This window comes from Carettochelys insculpta, chromosome 1, assembly GCF_033958435.1.
Source record: "Carettochelys insculpta isolate YL-2023 chromosome 1, ASM3395843v1, whole genome shotgun sequence".
NCBI lineage: Eukaryota > Metazoa > Chordata > Testudines > Carettochelyidae > Carettochelys > Carettochelys insculpta.
The window spans coordinates 192,606,748-192,632,149 of NC_134137.1; the positions used below are offsets into that span (position 1 = coordinate 192,606,748).

Genomic DNA, 25,402 nt, shown 5'->3' on the forward strand with positions numbered 1-25,402 from the left:
AGGTATATGCTATTTAAAAAAAAAAAAAACAAAAAAACAACCACCAGCTTTTGTATGATCTCCTATAAGAGGGTGTGTTCCAGTAACAAAATAAATAAGTTTTGAGAAACAGGGGTGAGGGGCAATATTAACAAGAAAACAAATAAGACTACGTTAAGATCACATATAACTGTCACTGAGTTCAACAGAAGTCTTCACACAAGCAACTTGACAGGGCTGTTACTGTAGGTAAAACACGAAAATTCTCACGGATACATAGATTCAGTAAAATTTACGTTCAGTAAAATAGCCAATTAGCATTTATACCTGAAAGATTTAAAAAAAAAAAAAAAGTTCAATGAAAGATGAACAATACCTCCGAACAGGATTAGATAAGAAGTGATAAAATATCTGGAGCCATAAATTACACTACAGGCGCTACTGCACTAAATATTATCAGCCCCGTTTCTTTCCACATAGATAGGACCTAACCTATCTCCAGTCTTCAAAATTCTTTTTCATAATATGGACGATTGGTTGACTGAAAGGACAGAGGAATCAGTTATCTTTTAAAAATCAGTTTAAATGTTCATGGTGATAGAAACTAGATGATTTATATGAAGATCATTTTTGCATATTAAAACACGCTTACCTCTCCTCTTCAGCTTTAATTTGGAAGGCATCTTCTAACCAATCTAGTAGTTTATGAGTGAATTCACTCACATCTTGCTGTTAAGAAAATAAAAAATGATAATTACATATTTATGAGTATTCTTGAACAGTAAGTGCGAACAATGGCCGTTACACATACAAGAAGTCCAAAATCAGTGTTTCAAGGCCATAATGATTTTCCGATCTGGGCTTTCAGAACACATCATGTTCCTCAACAGTCAGTACTGGTCAGTCATCCCTATTGCCCTGGCAGATCTCATAGAGCAACTGCTCCAATACATCTCTAAGTACTTAGTTACGTGGCCTGTAGTGACTGATGGAATGCTGAAATCAGCGTATTCTAAACAAATGACTCAGACATCTAAGTCCACATAGATAAAATGACAGATTTAAGTAATACAAACAGTAAAATATAACAGCCATGCGTGGGCCAGATACAACCTCTGCCCCAGACCCAACACCTCCACCACAGAAAGGTGTAGACCTTAACAGCTTACCAAAATCTTGTAGTGGCTTGCCATCAAAATCTATTGCCCACCTCTGATTTAGACAAAACATAAAAGCCCCTTAAAAGAATAAGTATCTATCTTCTTCTCACAAATCTGGGAAACCAACATGTCAAGGTTAATAGAGCCAATGAGTTGTGAAGTCCTGCACAGCACTCATGAAGAGGCCTCAAATAGGACCACAGACGCACTGCCACAATAGTGGGAGTGGGGAGGGATGTGTATTGTGTGCTGTAATGAGGATGGGATTAAAACTAATCCCACTCAGGGCTCTAGTGCAGTGGTGAGCAAAGATGGGGGTGGGCCCTCTCGGGGGGCATGAAATTTCATTGGAGGAGGTAGCCCAATCGACTGCTGGGTCTCAAGCTCATCCATCTCATTAAAATGCTGAAATATGCTATTGTTTTTCTGTATGTGTATTCTCATTTATATACCCATTAATAAAGTTTTTACATTAGACACATTTCTTACACATGCCAAAAGAATTTTTTTATATATATATGAGCACAAAAATTTCCATCAGTTTGGATTATATTAGATTGGTTGGGGACCCTGTTAATTGCAGGGATGAAAAGTGGGGCCCGACATAAAAAGTTTGCTCACCCCTGCTCTAGTATATGCCACAGTAAGGCTCTGCCAAAGAGCACTAACTCTGTTTAACTTCTGAATCTTACACGTGAGGCTGGAACACAAGAATATGGATCTACTAATAATCATCATAAAGTAACAGTTACCATTGCTTTGAAGTTGTTGCTGTATTGTTTGGGAATGGGAGGACAGCACGGACTGTGTTAGCAACACTCAGCCACAAGCCTCTTTCCATTTGGAAAGTGGATTTATACCTTGTTTATGACAGCAGAACTCCAAAGACAACAGAAAATGTTGCATGTGGATAACAATCAGGTGAACAAGGGAGAATTAGCAATCTCATTATCAGCAAATGTAAGTAAGCACAGTATATTTTGCTTTTCATGTAAGTTAAATAGTTGCTACTATTCAGAGACCATAAGGAAGAGATCCAATTTTAAATATAAACCTTACGAATGTTACCTGCTGAGAGTCATTTGACTTGAATGCATCTTTAAGAATTTCAACTGCTCTAGATGGATCAACGTACTTTCTCTTTGAACCAACGAGAAGTGCAAACAGATACCTCAACTCACGCATGAAAGGCAAATTCCTATGTTCCTGAATTTAAAAAGAACATAAACAAACATTCAACAATTTTACATGAAGTACTTTGTCAGTCTTGTAACTATAAAGACAGTATGTGAACTGGAGAACATTTTCTAGTACATTACCAACACTTATGTTGCTTACTGGGCTCTAAGAAGACATTAAATAACAGCACAGAACACTAAGAACCAGGACTGGGGGGCTGGAAACAAACTTTATGGGACCATGGGAAACTTGGCCATAGCTGGATGACCACTTATCATAGGTAACTAAAATCATGCTGAATTACAGAGTTTGCTGGATGAGAGTGTTCCAGATTAGAGAGGGTCAACCTGTACCAACAGACTAATATTTAATGACAATAGATGTTAAGAATCACTTGTTAATACTTGAGATACTGTCCAAGCACAAAAGTGTCAATATCACGTAAAAATATACAAGATAAATATCGTTGCAGGAGCAAGCCGTATCTATTTTTCACTATTCATTCACTACTCCAGGTAGCCTTTTTTTCTTTTTCTCCCTTCCTCTCTTCTCTGTTTTTCCTTTCCATTTTTCAAGTGAGGAGGTAGGTTTTCCCTATGAAATATCTTGACCTAATAAATGTGTTTCTAAGGTGACTCAGGACTGCTTGTTATTTGTGAATCTTTAGACTAGCACGACTACCCCTCTGAGACTAATCCATTTGTGGTGAGCCTAATTTAAAAGTGCAGAGATTTAAAATTTTCAGGAAACATTTATTTTGCCTATCTCTAAACTTCTATGTTGATGGATGGAATTATTTTTCCCATAAACTTGGGTGTTTATGATGACACTGATGACATTTGTAAACAAAATTTAGGAATTTCATGCCTAACTATACAGGCTAAAGATACTTTTTGCTTACAATTAAAGACCAAGATATTACTACCTTTCAATACAATAGCATTTCACTTCATATAAAGTGGAAATCCTACATGAGATCAAATGTAATCCATGACTGCTTGAATATTAACTATTCCTGTATACAATTTGATTAACTATAATATTCACTTTGCAATGAGATTTAAAAAGATTTAAAATGTCCTGGATAACTCATAATGGGCTGTAGTGACAATATAATTGCCCAGAAATATTTAGTGCTTAGGCACACTGAGGAGAGGGAGGAATTGTTTAGAGCGGATTCAAGAAGAAACAAAGAACAAAAAAGATTAAATGTTAAGAAAAAGAATTTAAACAGATCAATCTCACTGCTGAAAGTTTTGAGTTATTGGTCTGTAAAAGTCACCCAAAGAAAGCAGAAACCCTATCAGCAGACATTTAAAACTGGTCTGCAAAAACCCTAAAAAATATATATAACAGAAACAATCTTTTCTACCCAGATTTTTAGCTTCTCTCCTGATGAGCTCACAGTTTCAGCAAACTCACTGGAATACCGTGTGCTTGAGGAGGGCAATACATTTGCAAAAATGGTGTCTAACATTATTGCTCCTTTGATGGGACTGGGGCAAGATCACCTAACAAAATGGCCGGCTCTACCTCCTCCAATCCTATTGAGAATGCCTGGTGGGTAATATGTAGTTCTCTAACTTCTAGAAGAGAAACAAAACTAATATGAGGATAGGGTACAAATACTTCTCACCTGCAAAATCAAAACCAACTAAACAACAAATGTTGAAGTTTAATTTAACCCATGCTACAGCCCATGTTTCAGCTAATCTTTTCTACCTCCATCCAGAACATCTACCTCCATCCAGAATGTACACAAGGCATGTGCAAACATGCACCACAAGGAGAAATAAAAACCTGTGAGCACTCTGCTAATCAGCTGGGTAGCATGTGAATCTCTCCTGAGTAACAAACAGCATGAAGGCAAAAAGCTTACAGGGAACATGGGAGGTACTGAACAACATCGACCATACCTCTCTGGCTGATCATCAATTATGTGCATTAAGACAGATGGAAACACTACTTATTCTGAACATAAATTAAATGTACCAGCACCCTAACATGGTATAGATGTCAAGTTTCTAGTTAAACTGGTATTGATTGCTCTGCAATCAACAACTGTATAATCTAATCAAACAGCAGACTAGTTTAGGCAGGTCTATGGAATGCTACCTGGTATGTTAGGATTCATTTGTATAAAAATTGACACACTTTTTTTTAAAACAGGAACTAGAACTGAGAATAAATTCTGCATGTGTATTAAGTATTTCCATATTCATATAGGTCTCCAGGCAGACATAACTTCTCTTCCAGCCTATATCACAAAAAGTCAAAAAGGTAAGAGCAAAGTTCACAGAGCATCATACTACAGTCTTCTTTCCAAACTTAATAAAAGTAATTATTTTTGAAGTTTAAAAACTGGCTTTTTGAAAATTAAATCAGATTTTTATTTAAGTATTCATAGCTCCTATTTTAGACTCTTAGACAGAAATTCAGATTTTAATGGTGTTCTTCTGGCAGGATACTTCCTTTTTAATGCTCATCTTTTATATGGTTTATATTGTAGACTAGCCTGCAGGTGCTATCTTTTGGGAAAGCATTGGGAAGGAGGGCATTGCTGTTTTACAGGCCCTCCAAAAAGAATTTTGCATTAGAAAAAGGTAGAAACAGTGAATGTCTACAAGACAAAGTTCATTTAGTACAGTGTAAACTCAGTTTTAACGAATTTGTGTCTACGACCAAAAGGGAATTGCAGGTATCAAAAAAACTAGTTAGAAAGAATTAATAGAAAAATAATTTATATGTTTTTGTCTATAACAATTCGTAAAATTCAAAATTATTTCAACATGACTCCTGGCACAGTAAATTAACTAGTTTTACACAAACAAAGCGAAGTTACTCACCATAGTAACGATGGTTTTTCGAGATGTGTCCCCATCGGTGCTCCACAATAGGTGTCGGGCTCCCCCGGCGCCACAGATCGGAAACTTTCCAGCAGTTTCTCCTGGATCACGCATGCGCCGGCGCATGCCGCTCCCTTGCGCGTCCCCGGCCACATGCGCGATCCGGTCCCCGCCAGTTCCTTGACCAACCACCTTGGATGCTCCTGAAAAATACTAAACAGAGATCCGAAGCAGGGAGAATGGGCGGGTGGTGGAGCACCCACGGGGACACATCTCGAAGAACCATCGTTACTACGGTGAGTAACTTCTCCTTCTTCTACGAGTGTCCCCGTGGGTGCTCCACATTAGGTGACTACCCAGCAGTAACCCAAGATAGGAGGTGGGTAATCGGATTTATGTGCAGCTTGCCCCCGAAAAGACTGCTGTCGACAGACGGGTGTCCTCTTGGTATACCCAATGTAGGGCATAATGCTTGGAGAAGGTGTCATAGGATGACCAGGTCGCCGCTCTACAGATGTCTTTTAATGCGATGCCCTTGAAAAGGGCTGTTGACACCGCCACCGCCCTGGTGGAGTGAGCCCTAGGCGGGGCCAGCAAAGGAGTCTTTTGAAGTTCGTAGTACATTTTTATACAGGACACAATGTGCTTCGAGATTCTCTGTGAAGAGAGACCCTCTCCTTTTGACCTGGGAGCGAGAGAGACTAGAAGTCTGTCCGTTTTCCAGAAGGACTTAATTCTGTCTATGTAGAAGGCCAACGCCCTCCTCACGTCCAGGAGATGTAGGCGTGCCTCCTTGCTGGAGCTGTGAGGCTTCGGGTAAAACGAGGGTAAAACTATGGGTTTGTTAAGGTGGAACTCTGAAGAAACCTTCGGAAGAAAGGCTGGGTGCAGCCGTAAAGTTACCGCCTCCTTTGAGAATACTGTGCAGGACGGCGTTGCCATAACTGCTGCGAGCTCACTCACCCTGCGAACTGACGTAATTGCAAGGAGGAAGGTTGTTTTTATCATAAGGAGACGTAGGGGAACTGTGGCTAATGGTTCAAAAGGGGGACCGGTTAGCCTGCTGAGCACCAAGTCCAAGCTCCACGATGGTGGAAGCGGTTTCCGAGGGGGGTGCAGGTTTACCAGCCCCTTCAGGAACCTGGTAACAATAGGATGGGCAAATACCGTGGGCCCTTCTTCTGCATGCCGAAAAGCAGATATAGCGGCGAGCTGGACTTTTAGCGAGGATAGGGAAAGCCCACCCCTCTTGAGGTCCAATAAGTATTCTAGTATTACAACTATAGGCACAGCAAGGGGAGCTAACTGCTTGGTGGAACACCATGCAGTGAATCGAGTCCATTTCTGCTTGTAGGTCTTCCTAGTGGAGGTCCTTCGGCTACTTTCCAGGACTTGTTGTACTCCCTCCGTACATGTGCTTTCAAGGGAGCTGAGCCATGGATTAGCCATGCTTCTAGGCGCAGACCTTGAGGGTGTGGGTGCATTATGGACCCCTGGGCCTGCATGAGTAGGTCCGGCGCCACCAGAAGGGGGAGCGGTGGGCGGTCCGATATGCGCAGAAGCAAGGGGAACCATTGCTGTCGATCCCACGTTGGGACTACTAGAATCATGCGGGCTCTCTCCCTTCTGGCTTTCTGCAAGACCTTGTGGATGAGCACTGTGGGGGAAAACGCATAAAGTAGGGGGCCCTTCCATGAAATTGCAAATGCATCCCCCAGGGACCCCCGCCCCAATCCTGCCCTGGAGCAGTCCTGGGGGCACTTCTTGTTGTGCTGAGTGGCAAACAGGTCGATCTGGGGAAACCCCCATGTGTGAAAGATCAGTCGTAGCAGATCAGAGCGAATTTGCTATTCGTGCGTGAGTGCAAAGCGCCTGCTCAGCTGGTCTGCTTTCACGTTGTGAGTGCCCGGCAAATACGAGGCTTTCAACATTATATTGTTGGCGATGCACCAGATCCACAGTCAGACTGCTTCCGCACATAGGGCACGGGATCGGGCTCCTCCTTATCGATTTATATAAAACATGGTGGAGGTATTGTCTGTATTGATCCCGACTACTTTGCCCTGTATGTGGTCTCGAAAGTGTTTGCAGGCATTGAACACTGCTCTGAGCTCCAGTATATTTATGTGCAGTGACTGTTCCGCAGGGGACCATAGTCCTTGCGTCACCTTGTCGCCAATGTGTGCTCCCCATCCTATGTGGGAAGCGTCGGTAGTAAGAAAAATAGAGATTTGTGGTTGGTGAAAGGGTACCCCTGTTAGCAGGTTCTTGGGGTCTACCCACCACTGCAGGGATCTGCGCACCTCTGTCGTGGGTGACACCACCCTGTGGACAGTGTGGGATGCCGGCCTGTAGATGCTCGCCAGCCAATGTTGTAGGCTGCGCATATGCAATCTGGCATTCTGCACCACAAACGTCGCCGCCGCCATGTGGCCTAGCAGCTGCAAGCACGTTAAGACCGGCACCGTGGAGCTGTATGTAATAACTTGCACCAGCGAACTGATGGCGCAAAAGCGGGCGTCGGGCAGATACACCTTTGCTGTAATAGAGTTTATACATGCCCCTATAAACTCTATGTCTTGTGTGGGGTCGGTCTTTGACTTCGCGAGGTTGATGACTAGGCCCAGCGAAGAAAACGTGTCCGCTGTGACACGTATCATGCATAGGACCTCTGCCTTCAAGGCCCCTTTCAATAGGCAGTTGTCCAGGTATGGAAATATGAATACCCCGTCTGTGCAGGTAGGCTGACACCACTGCCAGGGTTTTGGTAAAGACTCTGGGGGCCGAGGAGAGGCCGAACGGAAGAACCTTGTACTGGAAATGCTCCCTGCCAACCATAAAACGGAGGAAGCACCTGTGTGCCGGGTGGATCGTTATATGAAAGTAAGCATCTTGTAAGTCGAGGGCTGCAAACAAATCTCCATCGTCCAGTGCCGTGAGTATGGAGGCGACTGTCATCATCTGAAAACGTTGTTTGCGCAAGTACCGGTTGAGGCCCCGAAGATCTAGGATAGGCCTCCAACCTCTTGTTTTCTTCTCTGTAAGGAAGTAGTGTGAATAAAGGCCTTTCCCCTGGAATTGCTGCGGCACTCTTTCCACCGCCCCATGAACATAAGATGGTCCACCTCCTGTTTAAGTCTTGCCTCGTGGGAAGCGTCCCTGAGGTGGGGCCTGGGCGGAGGTTTCGGCGGTGGGAGTGACTGGAAGGGGATCGCGTTACCCGTGGCTATGATCTCCAGTACCCATTTGTCTGCGGTGATCTTTTGCCATTGGGGGTGGAACGGTCAGAGGCGATGATGGAACATTAGCTGGGAATGGCATTGCGCGATGGTAGTGATAGTGCAGCCCTCGACCTGCCCGTCAAACTTGTTGCCTTTGGGCCTGCCCCGAGGATGCGCGGCTTTGTTGAGGACATCGCCTGGGAGTTCTATACTGTTGCTGCTGTTGACGTCGCCCTTGGTCGTAGCCCCGTTGGTACTGAGCACGCTGTGGTTGGTATGGGTATCGTGTTTGCTGAGGGTAATACTTTTTCTTCCTATATGGAGGGATATAAATACCCAGGGTTCTAAGTGTAGCTCTGGAGTCCTTACTGGAGTGGAGGACCAAGTCGGTTGAGTCTGCAAACAACTTCTGCATGTCCAAGGGAAGAAGATCCACAATCTTCGCCTGCAGATCCCTTGGGATACCCCATGTCTGGAGCCAGGATTCTCTATGCATGACCACTGCTGTAGCCGTTGAGCGTGCCGCCATGTCCACCACATCCAGGGCGATCTGGACTCCCGTCCTCGAAGCCGCGTAGCCCTCTTGCACAATCGCCTTTAGCACCGGCTTCTTATCTTCCGGAAGCGAATCCATGAGAGAAGTAAGCCTGGAGTAATTATCAAAATTATGGTTCGCTAGATGTGCTGCATAGTTTGCCATTCTCAATAGCAGGGTGGAGGAGGAATATACGTTCCTGCCAAACAGCTCTAGCTTCTTGGCATCTTTGTCTGAACCCCCCGATTTGTACTGAGAAGTCTTTGATCTCTGCTGAGACGATTCTACCACCAGTGAGTTTCATTGTGGGTGACTAAAAGAGCAACTCCATGTCCTTCGCCGGGACGAAGTACTTCTTATCCACTCTCTTGTTCATAGGCGGAGCGGAGGCCGGGGTCTGCCATATGGTAGTGGCTGACTCCATAATGGCTTCGTCGAGTGGGATAGCGATTTTGGATGCAGCCGTGGGTCTCAAATTTTTCAGGAGTTTGTGATGTTTCTCCTGTACCTCTGCCGTCTGGATGCCTTGCATGAAAGCCACCCTTTTAAACAGCTCCTGAAACTGTTTGAGGTCGTCAGGGGGAGCGAAGTCGTCCGGGGGAGCAACGTCCCCGGGGGCCATGGCCTCGTCAGGGGAGGACGAGGAGGAACCACTAGGGTAAACCTCCCTCGAACTCTCAGGTTCCTGCGGTCGATGGTACACCCACTCACTGTAGGCTTGCAAAGAAAAGTCTCGGGGTTCTACAATTAACTCCCCTTGAGATAGCTGTGTTTCCATGCCCGGCCAGGAGTGACCACGGGGTTATTGGACGGCCGGGGGGGACCTGCCCCTAGGTGTATGCCTGGGGTGTCTGTGTCCAGCATGATAAGAACGACCATGGCAGCGTGGGCACGGGTCCGGGGATGGAGACCTGGACCACTCTCGGGGTGCGTACCCCCGATGTCTGGGAGAGCGAGATCTCCACGACGATTCAGATAACGGTGAAGCTGGTTTGTGATAGTACTCCAAGGGATCCAATCCCAGAAAGGGCGAAGGTGGCCCAAGCCATGGTGACGTTGGTTGGAGGAACGGAGAAGGAGGCTCTGGATAGGCCGGTGGAGACCCAGATCTTCTGGGTGGCATGTGCAGCATAAGGGGAGGGCTTGTAGATAGCAGCATTGCAGCCCTGTCTGGAGAAGGGCTGTGGTGCCGGGTTTTCGCTCTCGCCTTTCCCCTCCCCTGCGGGGCTGGCACCGCCCCCTCCCGTGCTGGGGATCTCGGCCCCGCTGTCAGCGCCGCACTCAGCCTGCTCAGTTGCAGAGCCGCACGGATAACATCCTCCGGTGCCTGCAGGCTCCGTGCCTGTTGGCCCTGCACCGCTTGCACTGCAGGGGCCGGTGCCGCCTGTGGCGGTGCCGCTGGTTCCGGCGCTTGCCTGGCCGCCGCTCTGAGTGCTGCGCATGCTGGCTGTTTGGTAATCGGAGGCTCAGCCTCTGCCACGTGCACTGCTGCACTGCCGCTTGTTTGAGTATGCGGCTGGGGGCTGTGTGCTCCGCCCGTCCCGCTCGCTGAGACCGCCAGCAGGGATCGGGCTGGAGAGAGCTTCCTCCATTTCTGCAAAGAGGGGGTGAGGGAAGCCGTCTTCCTTTTGTGGAGCCCAGGGGGTCCCTCTGGTTGAGGCCTCTCCGGCAAGTCAGGCTGGAGAGCCTTATCAAACAGGAGCATTTTCAGCCGCATTTCTCTGTCTTTTCTGGCCCTGGCTGTGAGCTTAGCACAGTGGGAACACTTCTGGGTAACGTGTGATTCCCCCAGGCACCGAATGCATTTGCTATGCCCATTGGAGGCCGGCATAGCTTCAGGGCAGGACTCTCACTTTTTGAAGCCTGAAGAGGACATCGCGGTGAGTCTTTTTGCTGTTAATAGGGCACTTAGCACTTAATTCATGCCTGTTTACCCGTTGCAGACACCAGCCTGCAGCGGCGGGATGCCTTCTGGCCTTCACGTCCACGCGTCTTCTCCGCTCCTCTCTCCCTTTTTATTATGGCTTTTTTTTTTTTTTTTTTACTCTCTTGCTTTCTCTCTTCTCTTTTTTTTGAAAAGAAAAACAACAATTTACACGTAAAAACTCTATCTAATCTGACTCTGGTCGTAGCCTGAGCGGATTCCGTCTCCAGCCGATGGCGGTTGAGAAGGAACTGGCGGGGACTGGATTGCGCACGTGGCCAGGGATGTGCAAGGGAGCGGCGCGCGCCAGCGCATGCACGATCCAGGAGAAACTGCTGGAAAGTTTCCGATCTGCGGCGCCGGGTGAGCCCGACACCTATTGTGGAGCACCCATGGGGACACTCGTAGAAGAAACATATTTATAATGTAGGGCACTGTAAATTTTAGATTAAAATGGAAATACAGTAAGGTCTCAGAGCACACAACTCAGAGTACGTGTCCTTGCTCTTACGTGTCCGACCACGATTCCTATTGTAAACTGTACCATGATTTCCAGTTCTGCCTAACTCGCTCCCCCTTCCCTGGCTCAAACTGCTTCAGCTCCGCATGGCCCCAGATCAGCTCCCCGCCAGCTCCAGTCACCACATGCACAACCATGCCTGGCTCTGGCTTACCACTCTCACATGGCTGCAGCTCAGCCTCCAGCCCGGTTTAAACTGCCCGCAAGCGGCTCTGATTCAAGCTGCCGCCCCGTGCAGCTCCAGTACAACCCCCCTGCTGGCTCACAAGCCTCCCGCCTCCCCCACTCTCCCCACGCCTCCGGTGCAACCCCCTTGGCTTACAAGCTGCCCGCTTGTCCCCCCGCCCTGCATGGCTCTGGTGCAACCCCCCTGCCGGCTCACAAGCTGCCTGATTGCCTCCCTCCCCCTGAGGCTCCGGTGCAACTCCCCGGCTCACAAGCCACTCACTTGCTCTCCCCATGCCCCGCACAGCTCTGCTGCAAACCTCACTAGCTGCTTGCTCGCCTCTCCCTCCCACCCCATGCAGGTCCTCTCCAACCCCCTGCCGGCTCACTAGCCACCCACCTGCCTCCCCACCCCTGCGGCTCCAGTGCAAACCCTCGGCTCACAAGACGCCCGCCCGTCCAGCCAGCCAGCCCCGCCCCACCCCGGTGCAATCCCCTGCCAGCTTACCACCATGCACAGCTCTGGTTCCTGCTCAACTCCCCGCCCCCTGCGGCCCAGCTCACCACCTGTGCTCAACTCCACACCACACCCCCCTGCAGCCCTAACCAACCCCAGGCTTAACTGTCCCCAGCTGCCATCTCCAGCTCAGGGCTTACCTTTCTGTGGCTTCCCTAGCTGCAGAACATGTGTTCTGCCTGGAAAAAAGCTGGACCCCCACTTATGCGAAATCCAGCCCCCACTTACATGAAACCCAGATTATGCGAGGGTGCGTGGAATGGAACCCTTGCCTACTCTGAGACCTTACTGTACCACAAATTTTCATAATTATGGAGGTTTTTCAATGTATTAAGACATATTATTTAAATTCTGCCAGTGTGCTTCTTCCTAACATAATGTCGTTGAAAATGCGTACTTCGTGCAAATATGAAAATCAGTATCACTACCTTTTTTACATTAGTTTCAAACTCAAATATGTGCTCACACAAACATAGATTTAAGACTATAATAATGTCTCATTTATAATCCATAAGGCTGTGTCCTCTTCTACAGGCCAAAATACGGCACCATGTAATCACAGTAGACTCTGTTGCCTCCCCATCATGCCAGCAGCAAAACTATGACGATAATAGTGGATTGCACAACTCTTTGAGTAAGTGCAAGTGTCCTAAAGCCAACCTACTACTTAAAGCATTTGTTAAACTGAGCAAAGCTAGTTAAATAACTGGACTGGGGGACAGTGTTGAAGAAATGCTTCAGTGCTGCAAGAGATATGCTCTGTTGTACTATATAAAGGGAAGTTTATGTCAATCTGCACATCTCTTTCATCAGTGTTAAGAGTTAAAACCAAGGTTGAAATCACTTTCCCAACCACACCCATTCACAGAAAGTCAACAATAAAAACAAAATTAAAACATGGAGTGCCTACTACCCAAGCCTACTTTCAAACCATCAAAGCACAAGGATATATAGAAGAAAGATCTTCAAAATCTGTGGTAAGGCCTTGTCTGCAATAGGAGGAAAAAGATGCGCTCTTAACTCATGCTACCTAACAGATGATGGCTAACACAAGATACAATCCTAATGAAGACGAAGAGATTAGCTCCACTGCTAGCTGATGTTAAAAGTATACATACCATTCCATATTCCACGAAGACTGTATTTTGTTTTAGGTCATCTATACACTTACCACCTTACAGTGGCATCACTGTAGCAATGAATGCTGCAAAAATGCTCAGAGAGCTGAACTATGACAATGGGAGGGAGCTTGCCCACTGACATCATAAAACCAGCTTAAAGAGCAGAGGTAGCTAGGTCAACAGGAGAGTGCCTCCTGCTAGCAGCACTGCACTTAAGTGCTTATGCCAGCAAAACATATCACTCAGGGACGTGTTTTTTCCACAGGTGGAAAAAGTACCGAAAAAGTTACTTGAGATCAAGTGCAGCTGCTTTTGCTTCTAGATACTTGAGTACAATAAAGGGGTGGGTTGGTGCGTGCACACATACTTTTATTCAAGCAGTTTTCCAGAGGGGTGCCGGTGACTTGTACTCCCACTCCCAAAGCACCTGTATTGTTACTCAAGTAACTTTTTTGGGGCACCTTTTCCACTTAGTTTTTTCACGCCTTTGAATGACGAAATTTTTTCCAAATTAATTACTAGCATGAACATGGCTTTCATTATCATGTTAGCTAATACAAATTTAGAAAACACATGTTTCCTAGTGAGGATGCATCCTAAAAGGCAAGGTTCTTTGCTCTGACATTTGTCCAACTGCTAAACAGTAATTTTTCTGTTTCCTCCCTGCAGTTTCAGTTGAGCATGGCCCCTTCATTAGTCCATTGCTGAGAGAAGAAGAAAGAAGCATTTCAGCAAAGAGATGGCCACTTTTCAGTGATAAAGAGATGAATGTACATCAATTCGTTATTTATTTCCCTTGGAATGGTCTATAAAACAGGGTGGATAAATATATATTATTTTCAGAAATGCAAAAAAAAATTACTCATTTGAAAATAACAGTTACAAATCACATCACAAACATGATACGCATACACTTAAGCTGGGTCTACACTTGCCCCCAACTTCAAAGAGGGCATGTTAATCAGGGCAATGGGAGATTACTAATGAAGTGCTGGGGTGAATATGCAGCACTTCATTAGGCTAATTCCCTCCCCCCTCCGCCCTGGGTGACAACTTCAAAGTGTCAAACTTCAAAGTAGCCATGGGCACTTCTCAGTGCCTGCACTACTTCGAAGTGCCTTTACTCCCCACATCGAAGTTGCCACAGGGTAGAATTTGCCTCATGAAGTGCTGCACATCGCCCTGATTAACATGTGACTTTCAAAGGTGGGGGCATTGTGTAGACAAGCCCTTAGAGTCTCATAAAATATGAATTAATGGCTGTAGTCTGTCCAGCCTAACTCTAGCTCGTCTTTCTTGAAAGTTCCAGGCTTTCAGTAACATGTAAAGAAAGATGCAAGCTGGATGGGATCGGTTTTGTTCTTTGCGCATGTGGTGGTGTACCTTTGCCAAGCAGGGCAGAGTAGAGAGTTATGGCAATATACAGGAAAGGATGGAGGCAGCACAGAAAGGAACAGTGGAGTGGACTAAAAAGCCAAAGGGAAGGCATTATTCAGCACACACACATACAACTTCCTGTGTTCACCCCACACTTTTGCCACAGAAAAACTGTCATGGCTTCTGGGTGTAAGAAAGACCCTTCTGGAATATTATGAAGAAATTCATTCCTGGGGTAAACAAAGGAAACTGTGTCAAGTGTTAACAGTGCAAGATGATACTGCAGGGCCTCATTTCAAGAATGAAACATAAGGAAAACTGCTTACTAGAAGAAAATGATGCGGATGAAGATGTGGATATGGCTGAGTCAAGCAACTGGCTACTAACTGCTAGTATGAATGCAGAAAACCGAACTCTCAGGGGTCTCAGTCAACCCCCTGTACTCCTCGCGAGTTTAGACAGACAAGTTAGCCAACCACTGATACACTGATTTTAGCTACACAACTGGTGTAACTAGAATTGCATGTTTGCAGTTGACTTTCTTAATCTAGTATAGATATAGCCTGAGTAAGTTCCTACATGGTACCATCTTTGCACCATCTTGTGGTCTTACTGAAATGATTCATAGAGAGATATTGTGACCAGAGGTCCCTAACCTCTGGAAAAAAAAAATGAGACCATAAACAGCTCCAGGCTTCACTTGCCACCATTTTACATCGCTGCAAATCAATCTTCTCAACTTCTTCATTCATTGGTGTGTTTACTATTATCTCTATTTTGTCAAATTGTGGGCTGAGTCACAGAGAAATTAAGTAATTCATCCAAGATGACACAGGAAGTCTGAGGCAGAGCTCCGAATTCCACCTTGAGTTGCACTCTAGAGTTATAGGCACAAAACCAACCTTCCTCCGAATTACCTCCCAATTATGTTGTGAGAGGATGAGTCAGTTAATAGTACAGCACTCAACAACAAAAGAGTGGTAGAAACCTTTAACAAGTGCAATATTACTGCTATAAGGTGCATATATACTGGACTTATTTTGCCAGCACAGTATGCTAGCATAAATGAGCCATCTACGCCTTCCAAGTATAGAACTGTCAGCAAAAGCCAGATCTCCTTCCTCCCAGTACTACATTCTACCAGGAACTTACAATGTTTCCAAACAGCCCTTCTTACAAAAAGTAAATATATTTCGTGCCTTTGAAGTCAGTAAAAATTAGAAGTCAGCCAATATAATGAGTTAGTACAGAAATGCCATATTAGTCACGGGAAATGTATGTTTCTAATTTTACCTTTTGGTTTCGAGGCAAATCTTGAGCGCTGGCAGGTGGGTTGTAGTTCAAAACTAATCTTCGAAATTCCAGAAGGTTAAATAATGACTGAAAAAGAAAGAAAACAAAAAAAAAAAAATCAAGTGTTTTTGCAGGTGAAAGCAAAATCTTTCAAATGTACCTTAGCAAAATAAATTCATTGTTCAAAAATGCCATTTTGAAGTTCCTTTTATACACGTTACTAAGATTATTAAGATTGAAAACTTGGCTTTTTGATAAAATGGCATAGTTTAAAATGTCATTTGAATGATGTCTTTTAGAGGCTTCAGAATATAAATAAAAAAATTAAGATGATAGTAAAATAAAATTTCCTTTTAATAATTGATATTTAAGCTGACATTTCCAACATAAGAAATGGAATATCTTTCAGTCCTAAAGGAATCCTACCCTCTGTACCAAATATGCTAGGTTTCAACTTACAGCAAATGCCTTATGCCTCAAAATCTTTCAGGTACTTAGCTTCACAACATTATTGATGATAGAAAAGTACTATTATCCACAATTTCCAAAAACTCTTGCTGACTTGTCCAACATCACACACAAAGTCTGTGGTGAAGCTGGGAATTGACCTGAGGTCTCCCAAATCTTTTGCGCTGCTGCAACTTGAGCTCAAGTGTCAAGGCTCTCCAAAGTTAACACAGGGCAAGGCTCTGCTGCTCTTACTTATAGTGAGCAGTACTTTGCAAGCAGCCCCAGTCATTTCAGTAGGACTGCTTGTGCAATAAGCAACTATTAAATGTAAGAACAGCAAAATCTGAACCTGGATATATTAAAAATGATCAGCAAGAAGAGGAATGGTGGAGACTTCTTGTGCCCTTTGTGACTTTACGACAGATAAAGAATTACCTGAATGTTACGTTTTTCTGCTGGTATTTTTCTTAATTTTACAGAGTCACATTGTTTACCCAATAAACATCTGAGATATTGCAACTGATTCCATATGGGGTAAGTGACCTAAAACTGCATGGCCCACTGAGAATCAGTAGGCTTATAATCAAATCACAGGGGAAGGAAGTAAAACCTGATTGCAACAGCATTTTATTCTTATCCTGAATGTTTAAGACTCTGAAGTTTTTCAATATAAAAACAGCTGGAAGGAAAGATCATGGTATTCAAGTTCCAACAGTCTCTCTTTCAATAAAGGGTTAAAAGAGCTGTTTTAAATATTAAAATCCTTCCCACATCCTTAAGTACCTTAATAGAGGACATTCCTAGTATTTCTCAGACAGTGCAGAGGAAGAGATTGAGCTATTCTATAAAGACTTGACAAAGACACTGGAAGAGATACCAAAGAGAGATGTACTGCTCATCAGAGAAGATTGGAACATGAAGATCAGAAAAGATAACAAAGGTTAGGAGAGAGTCATGGGAAGGTTTGGATACAGAGAAAGAAATGAATGAGGTGAAAAACTACTAGAGTTTGCTGTGGAACATGAGATGGTGATCTGCAACACGAGATTCCAACAGAAGGACTGTAGGAAGTGGACAAGGCGATCGAATGATGGGAAGTCCAAGAACATGATAGACGTGATTTTGATAAGATGCGTAACATCAGTGCCGAACTTTCCAAGGACTGGATATCACCATCTAGTGATTCATCAAAATGAAACCCAAGAGAAAGTTTAAAGACACAGTTTAAGAAAAGAAGAGACATGGTGAGGAAGAAATAGGGAATGTGTACACAGCAGCACTCCAAGAGAAGATTAGGAATGCAGTCACAGAGAAAGACCTAGATAAGAAAGTTGAAGGGAGAGCCATAGTGATAGAAGAGGCAATTGAGCAGGCTGTTCCAGAAGAAGAGAAGATCACTTCGCATGATGTTATATATTTTGTTGACTGACTTTTCAAGTGAGATACAGCACTGCTATATGTACGCAGAAAATCATTTGACAGATAAAGTCCCAAGAGTGGCGTCTTGCCATAACTAACTGAAGTGCCATCATACAGCCAGGCCGATGAACTGGCCAAATTTCTCTCTCTCTCTCTCACCCACCCACCCACACAGATGTTTTGACAAATTTGAACACACCCCTTTCTAGGATTAACAAGCTCTTGGCAAACTAGTGTCTTGGGCATATCACCAGAGTACTTGCTACTTTACTAAGGTAAGCCTCGACTTCAAATCCAAGGCTATGTTTAGACTGCAGACTTCTGTCGACAGAGGTTTTGTTGACAGAGCACACGTCCAGAGATCTTCTCGTCAGAAGCATTCTGCCGGCATCCGTGCACACCTTGTTCCATGAGGAAATAGAGGGGGCTTGACACAGGGGGTATTTCCAACATTTGGCACCACGTGGATGGGCCAAATATTGGAAAAGCCTCTTGTGACAGAACTTGCATATCTTTTCTTGACCGTTCTTGCAAGAGTAATAAACATCTGTGTCTAAAAACTTATTTTATACACTTTATACACTTTTATGTTTTTAGAACAGATTTATCCAGGTTTGTCATCAATTTCTCATACAAGGTACCCAAGTCCAGAACCATCAACTTATTGTAATTTCACACCATATTTACAGCAGCCCATTCTCAGCATTTTACTGCCTGCAGAGTCTTATGGAAACCTGCACAGAGTAAAATACTAATGGCATGTGACTAAGAGAGACAGAAATTAAGTACCAAAAGACAAATAACAAAGAGCCAGAGTTTGTCATACTGACTCTTGCCTTGACTATTAGAACTAGTAAGCTAAGTAATGTCTGTGTTACCGTAGAATTTCTAACAGCAGAGAATTTGATTGCCTGTTTAGTATAAGAAATACATATCCTTCTAAGATGAGATCGTGTCATCAGCCTGTAATAAAATTCAGCTTGTTAAAACATACAAATTTTAACATATAAAGAACATGATGCCTAAAAAAACCCTAAGAGAACTCAGGCTGAATGAATGACTTCCTAAAATAGCACAGAGAATCAATCAGTATCCAAATTTTACTATTAATGAAAGTTTTCACTGATATCCTGAAATACAGAAACAATCACTCATGTTTGATTTGTACCAACTTTTTATACTTTTCATTAAATTTCCCATCTGTCTTTTCCTGGGGTCCTGACTCCAAAGCTGGAAGGAGCAGAGGTAACCGTGCATATTTCTATTTCTGACAGGCCTAAATAGACCTGCAACCTGTAAATGCAGAACAGGTGTCCTCAGAATGCAAAGAAATTTCAGACAGCCTTGTACTAGGTCTATAAGAAACTGGGGGGGGGGGGGGGAAAATCACCATAATTACGTCCCCTCTCTTTTCTGAAATGTTATTTTTAAAGACTTTTCTGTCCTTCAGCCAGCAGACTGAGTTCATCATTCGAAAGTGTGGTCTAAAAAGCCATGTCTTATCCTCTTCCCATTCATATGACAGATGTGTACATTTCCCTTTCAGTCCAATTGTATGCTCTATGGCTCCTCACACAAGCAGACAAAGTCCTTGAAAGCAAACATTCCTGAGGCCGTGGATTCTAGGGTGACCTTTCATGCCCTTCTGATCAGGAACAACCTGTGCACCATCATTTCTTACCAAGTGGTTTAGGGTGGCTTAGGCTAGCTCACACCACAGCCTCCTGTTGATGTCGCATAGTGCTAACATTTCAAATGGGTTGCCCCCTCCCTCCCCAGGAAAAAACACATACTTACTATGCGCTACTGTTTTCATGAAGAAAGGACATGAAGATGATCTACTATTGGTCTGTCTTCCCCTCTCACTGGGCACCAGCACAGGATAAGATTGAGTTTTCTCCTGTGAAGTTATATTTCCATTTTATGTGTTGATGAGTTGAAACCATGAAGATCATCACCATGATGCAGTGTTCTCTACAAGCTGTGTGCTTGTGTGTCTGCTCAGGAGAGATTTAAATGACACCCAGCTGATTGGCACAGCACCCTCAGTTTTTTGTTTTTTTTTTTAATTTCTACTGATGGTGCGCATTCACACAACTCAGTGCACATAACACTTATTTCTGCACACTGATGGAAAATATTTAAGGGAACATTTTTGTAATGCCATGAATATAATTTACAACATTATGATTTCCTGCCCAGACAGAAGATGAAGTACATATTTTCTGGGCTGTAGAAAATCCCAGTTGTTTAAGCAGCCATTTTATTTCTTAAAGTTAATTTCCAATTCTACTGTTGCTATTAAAAAGTTTTTAAAAACCTCATGTTTTAATATATATTTAATCACTCAAGCTCTTATGAAAAAAGTCACTATAAAGATTATTCACATCATTTGCCACAATTATTTTTCTTTGCCTGTATTAGCTAAGGGTCCCTACTCTAAATCCAAACAGTACACAAATGGAATGATTACTTGAATCTTTTCTTCCCCACACGCATTTTTGCCACATAAATTAGGGTAGGAGTGAGCTTCCTTTGTCGCCATGTTTTGCATTCGAATACTTGTCATGCATACTACATGAAGAGAATTAACTCCAAAGTCAAACTTGTAGGACAGGGGAGAAATAACCCCCAAAAAGCTAAACAAGCAATTAACGTGGATGAAAAGGAATCTTTAGTATACCCTGACTCATATCATGATAAGTAGTCATTAAAAACATTTTAACAGAAGGCAAGTATATTTGTTACTATATATAGCCCTAAACCTGTAACAATTAAATATTTGCTCTAAGAGAGATGAATCCTTGGTGAGAAAGCACGGGTCCAGGTGGTGGTCTTCCATGTCATAGGAGCTAAAGTTGCAGTGGCCAACAACCAGAAATAACTGTCCTTTTTAGGGACTTTAAAATCAAACAAACATTCTTACTAGTGAGTTTGTGTTCTTTACTGTATATTCAGAAACTTTTTGCAGTGATTTGTGATACACAGCACAAAACCATTTTAAGGAATACTGAAAAACCCATTCATTCAAAAAGGCCTTCACTATTACATTTTTACACATTTGTGGATTTTATTTTGTGAAGCAAGCACAGTATTCTAACTTTTTAGAAATTAATTTATTTCCAAACATCTGACAAATTACATCAGATGCACCAGAGAGCAATAATCCAGTCAGAAAGGGTCTTCTAGCTGCTGGGGAAACAAGGCAGGAGTCCTGTGGCGATCAAGTCTTGACCTATCCTGACACAGTCACCTCTCATCCCCATTGCTTGTTAATATAGTCTCCCTCAGGAACCAGCAAGAACAAAAAGTGACCAATGTTACAGAGATGAGAATTCTCAGGCAGGCAGGTAAGCCAATGCTCCCAGCTTGGGGAAAATGGGAAGAAAATGAGACATGTCATCCAGCTCTTCAGAAGGGAGCAAGATTTGACTATATTCACACAAACTATAAGATTACACTGCGTGTGCATGCGCGCGCGCACACACACACACACACACAGACTTACTGTATGACTCTACTTTGGGTAGGGATCACCTTTTGTTTTGTTTTTTTTTGGAAGTGGGAAGTAAAATGATGATCCTGAGTTTATGGATGGTTTCTAGGTGTTAAAGGATCATAAATAATATGACACATACAGCTTTCAGTGTATAGTAAACCCTTGATTTAATGGACTTATGGGGGGAAGGGATGTCCGTTAATGTAGAAAGTCTGTTATGTTCAAATGGTTGTACTGTATGATGGTGCACTGACCTTCCCAGAACATCACTCACTTCTGTCTTCTGCTCCGCCCTTCCCCTCACACCTCTGCTTCCCTCTCCCAATTACCAGGACAGGAGCTGAATGTCAGCGTGGACTCGTCTACCTTTTGCAGCTCTCAGCTCTGAGGCTTCTCCAGCCCCCAGCTCTGAGCCACCTGTGCAAAGGTAGAGCTTGGCCACCCCCAGCCTGCCAGCAGGCAGCAGTCTCCTACACCATGGTTGCTGCTCAGCATCATTGCAGGCAGCAGCCGCTGGGTGCCAACATGCTCCATGCACACAGGGGTCGGGGAGGAGAGCTACTGCTCCCCGCTGCAGCGCCTGCCAGGCTCCTCCGGCACTGGAGGCCACAGCCACTACGGTGGCCTCTCCAGCCTCAGTAACCGCAGCCACTTCGGCAGCTCCTCGAGCCCCAGCAGTGGCTCTGGTGAGTCTCCGGCATTTACTGTGGGGAGAGGGTGGGAGGGCTGGCAGACAGGGTCTATTATTTCCCAAATCCGTTATATCAGGGTCCGTTAAATCAAGGGTTTACTGCACAACACTAAACATCCATATCCTCCATACTCTAAGGACTAATAATTAACTACTTCAATATTGCACTATATTATTGACATGGACGAGACTGAAAACCGTTAAATCCAGCAAACTGAATCACCAGATTCTTCACTATTTTAAGTACCAGTTACCATTATAATACTAAAATAGTAAACAAAAACCCAGTAATTCTTCTGGATTACGAGCATTTTAACTTTGCTTCTAGATGCAGGACCATCAATGTGCCGTTTTATGTCATCTCAGACAGACACTTTCTGCAGCCTATCAGCATACAGTACTAAGAAACAGTTGCGTCAATGGCAAATGTATGAGGACGGTTTGAAAATATTATGCTGTGAATTGTTTTTAGTTGATTTCTAAGGCAAAAAGGGAAAAATAATTATATTTAGAAAAAGACTGGCAAAATTTAATTTTTTTGTTTCTCACATTGCAAGTTTCCCACATAACTTAGTAACTAATGTATTTTCAAAATTATTTTCACAGTACAGGTCAACCTCTCTAATCCAGAACTCTCTTGTCTATAAACATGCCTAATCCGGCATGATTTTAGCCAGCCAGATGACCGCTTATCATTGATGTGAACAAGTTTCCCACGGCCCCAGAGAGTTTGCTTACAGCCACTAGTCCTGGTTCTCAGTGTGCTGTTATTTAGTTCTATTTACCCCTAAATATTTTCTAAGGTTATGTCTACACTGGTGTTTTCTCAACAAAACCCAGGGAACATCCAGATTCCCAAGGCCTTCTGTCGACAGTAGATGGACAGAACACAGCACATTTATCGACAGCTGTATCAAACTCCCCACAACGCATAATGCCTCTGTTGAGAGAAAGCCGATCTTGACACAAGGCAGCCCTGTCTGCTGTGCTTCCAGTTGGCCATTTTGCCAGTAGAGCAGCCAGGCAATCTGGCCACTCTCTGCTCACAGATCAGATTGCATCTGTTATCCACTTGGCAGTTTGGTTGCGATCAGTCAACATAAGTTTTGTCAGAAGATGTCTTCCAACAAAAACTTGTCAACAAATTACTGTAATCTAGACATGGCCTAAGAGCCCATAAATCAGTGAAGTGTTGGTAATCTGACAGACGATATCAATTTCCCATGGTCCAGCATATTCTCTCGTTTGGCTCTGGTCAGGTCCCCAGGATGCCAGATTAGAGAGGTTCACCCTGTAGTAGCAATGAGGAAAGGTTAATTTAACTGTTAAGGGAACCCCTCACATTAGTCATATTCTTTCAAATTCAGAGGTCAAAGTGATTTTGAATTCTAGAGCTTGTCCAACTGGGGAAACACAAACTGATAGTCAGATTTTGGTGAAACATTCTTTGTGTGCCACAAATGCAAACATACCACCTATAAAACAATGGATCCTGGCAACATTAAAAGGCTGTAGAAAACCATTGTGCTTACTAAAGTGATGAAAACAGAAAATAATGAGACATTCATTCTTCCAATTATAAAGTGTAGCAATTAAAACAGCCGTTGCAGACAGATGGAATAAAATGGTCAGCATTTCATAAGATGCCTATTTTAATCCTAGAATCATTCAAGTTTTCATTTCCTGTATAAGAATAACTGTTGCTTTCTTCCCATGAGCTTATATACAGTCTGGATGAGTTTTCTGCCACACTGAATTCTGATTCCTAGAGCGATGATGAGTAGAAAAGCAGTGGTCAGAATGACACCACAGATTGAGCAGCTGTGCATGATCAGAACGTGTCAGCAGCACAAAACGGAATGAATGTTAATTTGCTGGAAAAAAATAAGAGTTAAGAGTCAGAGAGAGAAAAAACGCAAAACTAAGATGTATGCTGGGAGAAAATTTAGAAGAGTTTATCCCAGCTGACCCAGCCTCCCACTCCCCCCCCCCCCCCCCCCCCAAAAAATTCACTCTCTTCAAGTTGGCTTAATAAAGAGAGAAAGAGAACCATCACGGATTTCTACAAAGTTCTTCAGTTAGATTACAGAACTTAACTAATATGCAACATTTTCCATCGATTGCAAGGGCTTCTACATATTTAATAAAAGTATTTCAACACTGTAATATGCTTCCTCAGCTCTTCCAGCATAGTGTCTGTATAGTATTCACTATTTATATTTTAGTACCACAGAGTGGGGATCATGTCAGAGATTGTGTTTTCTGCATTATCAAATACACTGTTGAGTAGTATGCCCAAAAACACCTTTCAAAATCAGACGATATTGCTACTTGAAGAAAATAAATTATTACAGTTTGGATAGATTTTAGCTGATGCTGGTTATTATACATGTATTTAGTTTGTAACAAGTAATCCAATAAATTTAAATAAATTTAACGGGTGCAAAACTAATCTATCAAAATTTTCAACATGCCGAATAAAACTTTCAAAAAGCTTGGTTTTACTCTAGTTTGTTCATCCAGTAAACAAAAGGTGTGTTCCCTCATTTAAGTGAGTACTCGTAAATAAAGTACTCTAACAAGGGACGAGTATACCCTTTAAAGGGAAAGTAAGTAGCACAGAGAGACACATTCTACAAGTTTCCTACCCCAAATCCATGTTAAAAACTAAACTTATTTGGTTGCACAGTAACATTTAAAGTTCATAAATCTGGCATTTCTGGTGGCCAGGGCAAACATAATTCTGCCTCTTTCCACATCAATCCTGTACACCGAATGAGGCAGTGGCCTTAAGGAAAGAATACTATATCTACAACATAACATCTGTGGATATGGAGAACTAATTAAGGCTGGATAAATAGCATTTTTATTTGAGTGCTTGACTTGGCACAGTGTGACATAGCTTTTTAAAAAAAAAATCTTAGCATTAAAAACAAATTCTGTACTAACTACCCAAATATGCAGCATCAGGGATTCAAAATCCTGACATTTAAGCATGCAACACACATCTGCCATTTGAAATATACCACTGACAACAGGAGAAGGCCGTGCTACAGGCACCCTATGCTGAAGCTCGGGGAGAGCGGTGGCACGGAACCTGCTACACAGGGTGACCATTCAGCAAGTGTGAAAAATCAGGATGGGACTGGGAAAGGAATCAGCACCTATATAAGGCAATGTCCCAAATATCAGGACATCTGATCACCCCTACTATTGCAGCCCTCTCTACCACAGAGGCTGGGATAACTCCTCAGCTATGTAGTCATGTTGTTTTACTATTGTGGGTGGAGAAAAGAAGAGGGAGATGCTAAGGTCAAATTGTCAGGTTTGGAGTCCCACATTGCATGAGGCTCCTTTTTTGCAAAGCCCGGCTCTCTGGAATATTCATGTTCAAAAATTTTTGCATGCTGCAGAAGTTCCCCTGCGCCATGCAAACAAAAGGTGCTAAACAATTATTTTTACCAGTTTATTGCTCAGTTAAACCCGAACTGAATTTCAAGGGACAA

The 25,402-nt window shown here is 43.5% G+C and overlaps 1 protein-coding gene across 5 annotated transcripts in view; it reads right to left on the minus strand.

Annotated features, from left to right (window-relative positions):
• USP25 (ubiquitin specific peptidase 25) overlaps positions 1-25,402 on the minus strand; it is a 153,128-nt gene that overhangs the window by 62,170 nt on the left and 65,556 nt on the right. For all 5 annotated transcript variants that reach the window (XM_074997567.1, XM_074997597.1, XM_074997587.1 and 2 more), the window contains 3 exons: positions 15,838-15,924; positions 2,208-2,345; positions 632-708 (listed from right to left, as the gene is read on the minus strand). In XM_074997567.1, coding sequence (XP_074853668.1) covers positions 632-708; positions 2,208-2,345; positions 15,838-15,924 — 302 coding nt within the window. The remainder of the gene's footprint in view (positions 1-631; positions 709-2,207; positions 2,346-15,837; positions 15,925-25,402) is intronic.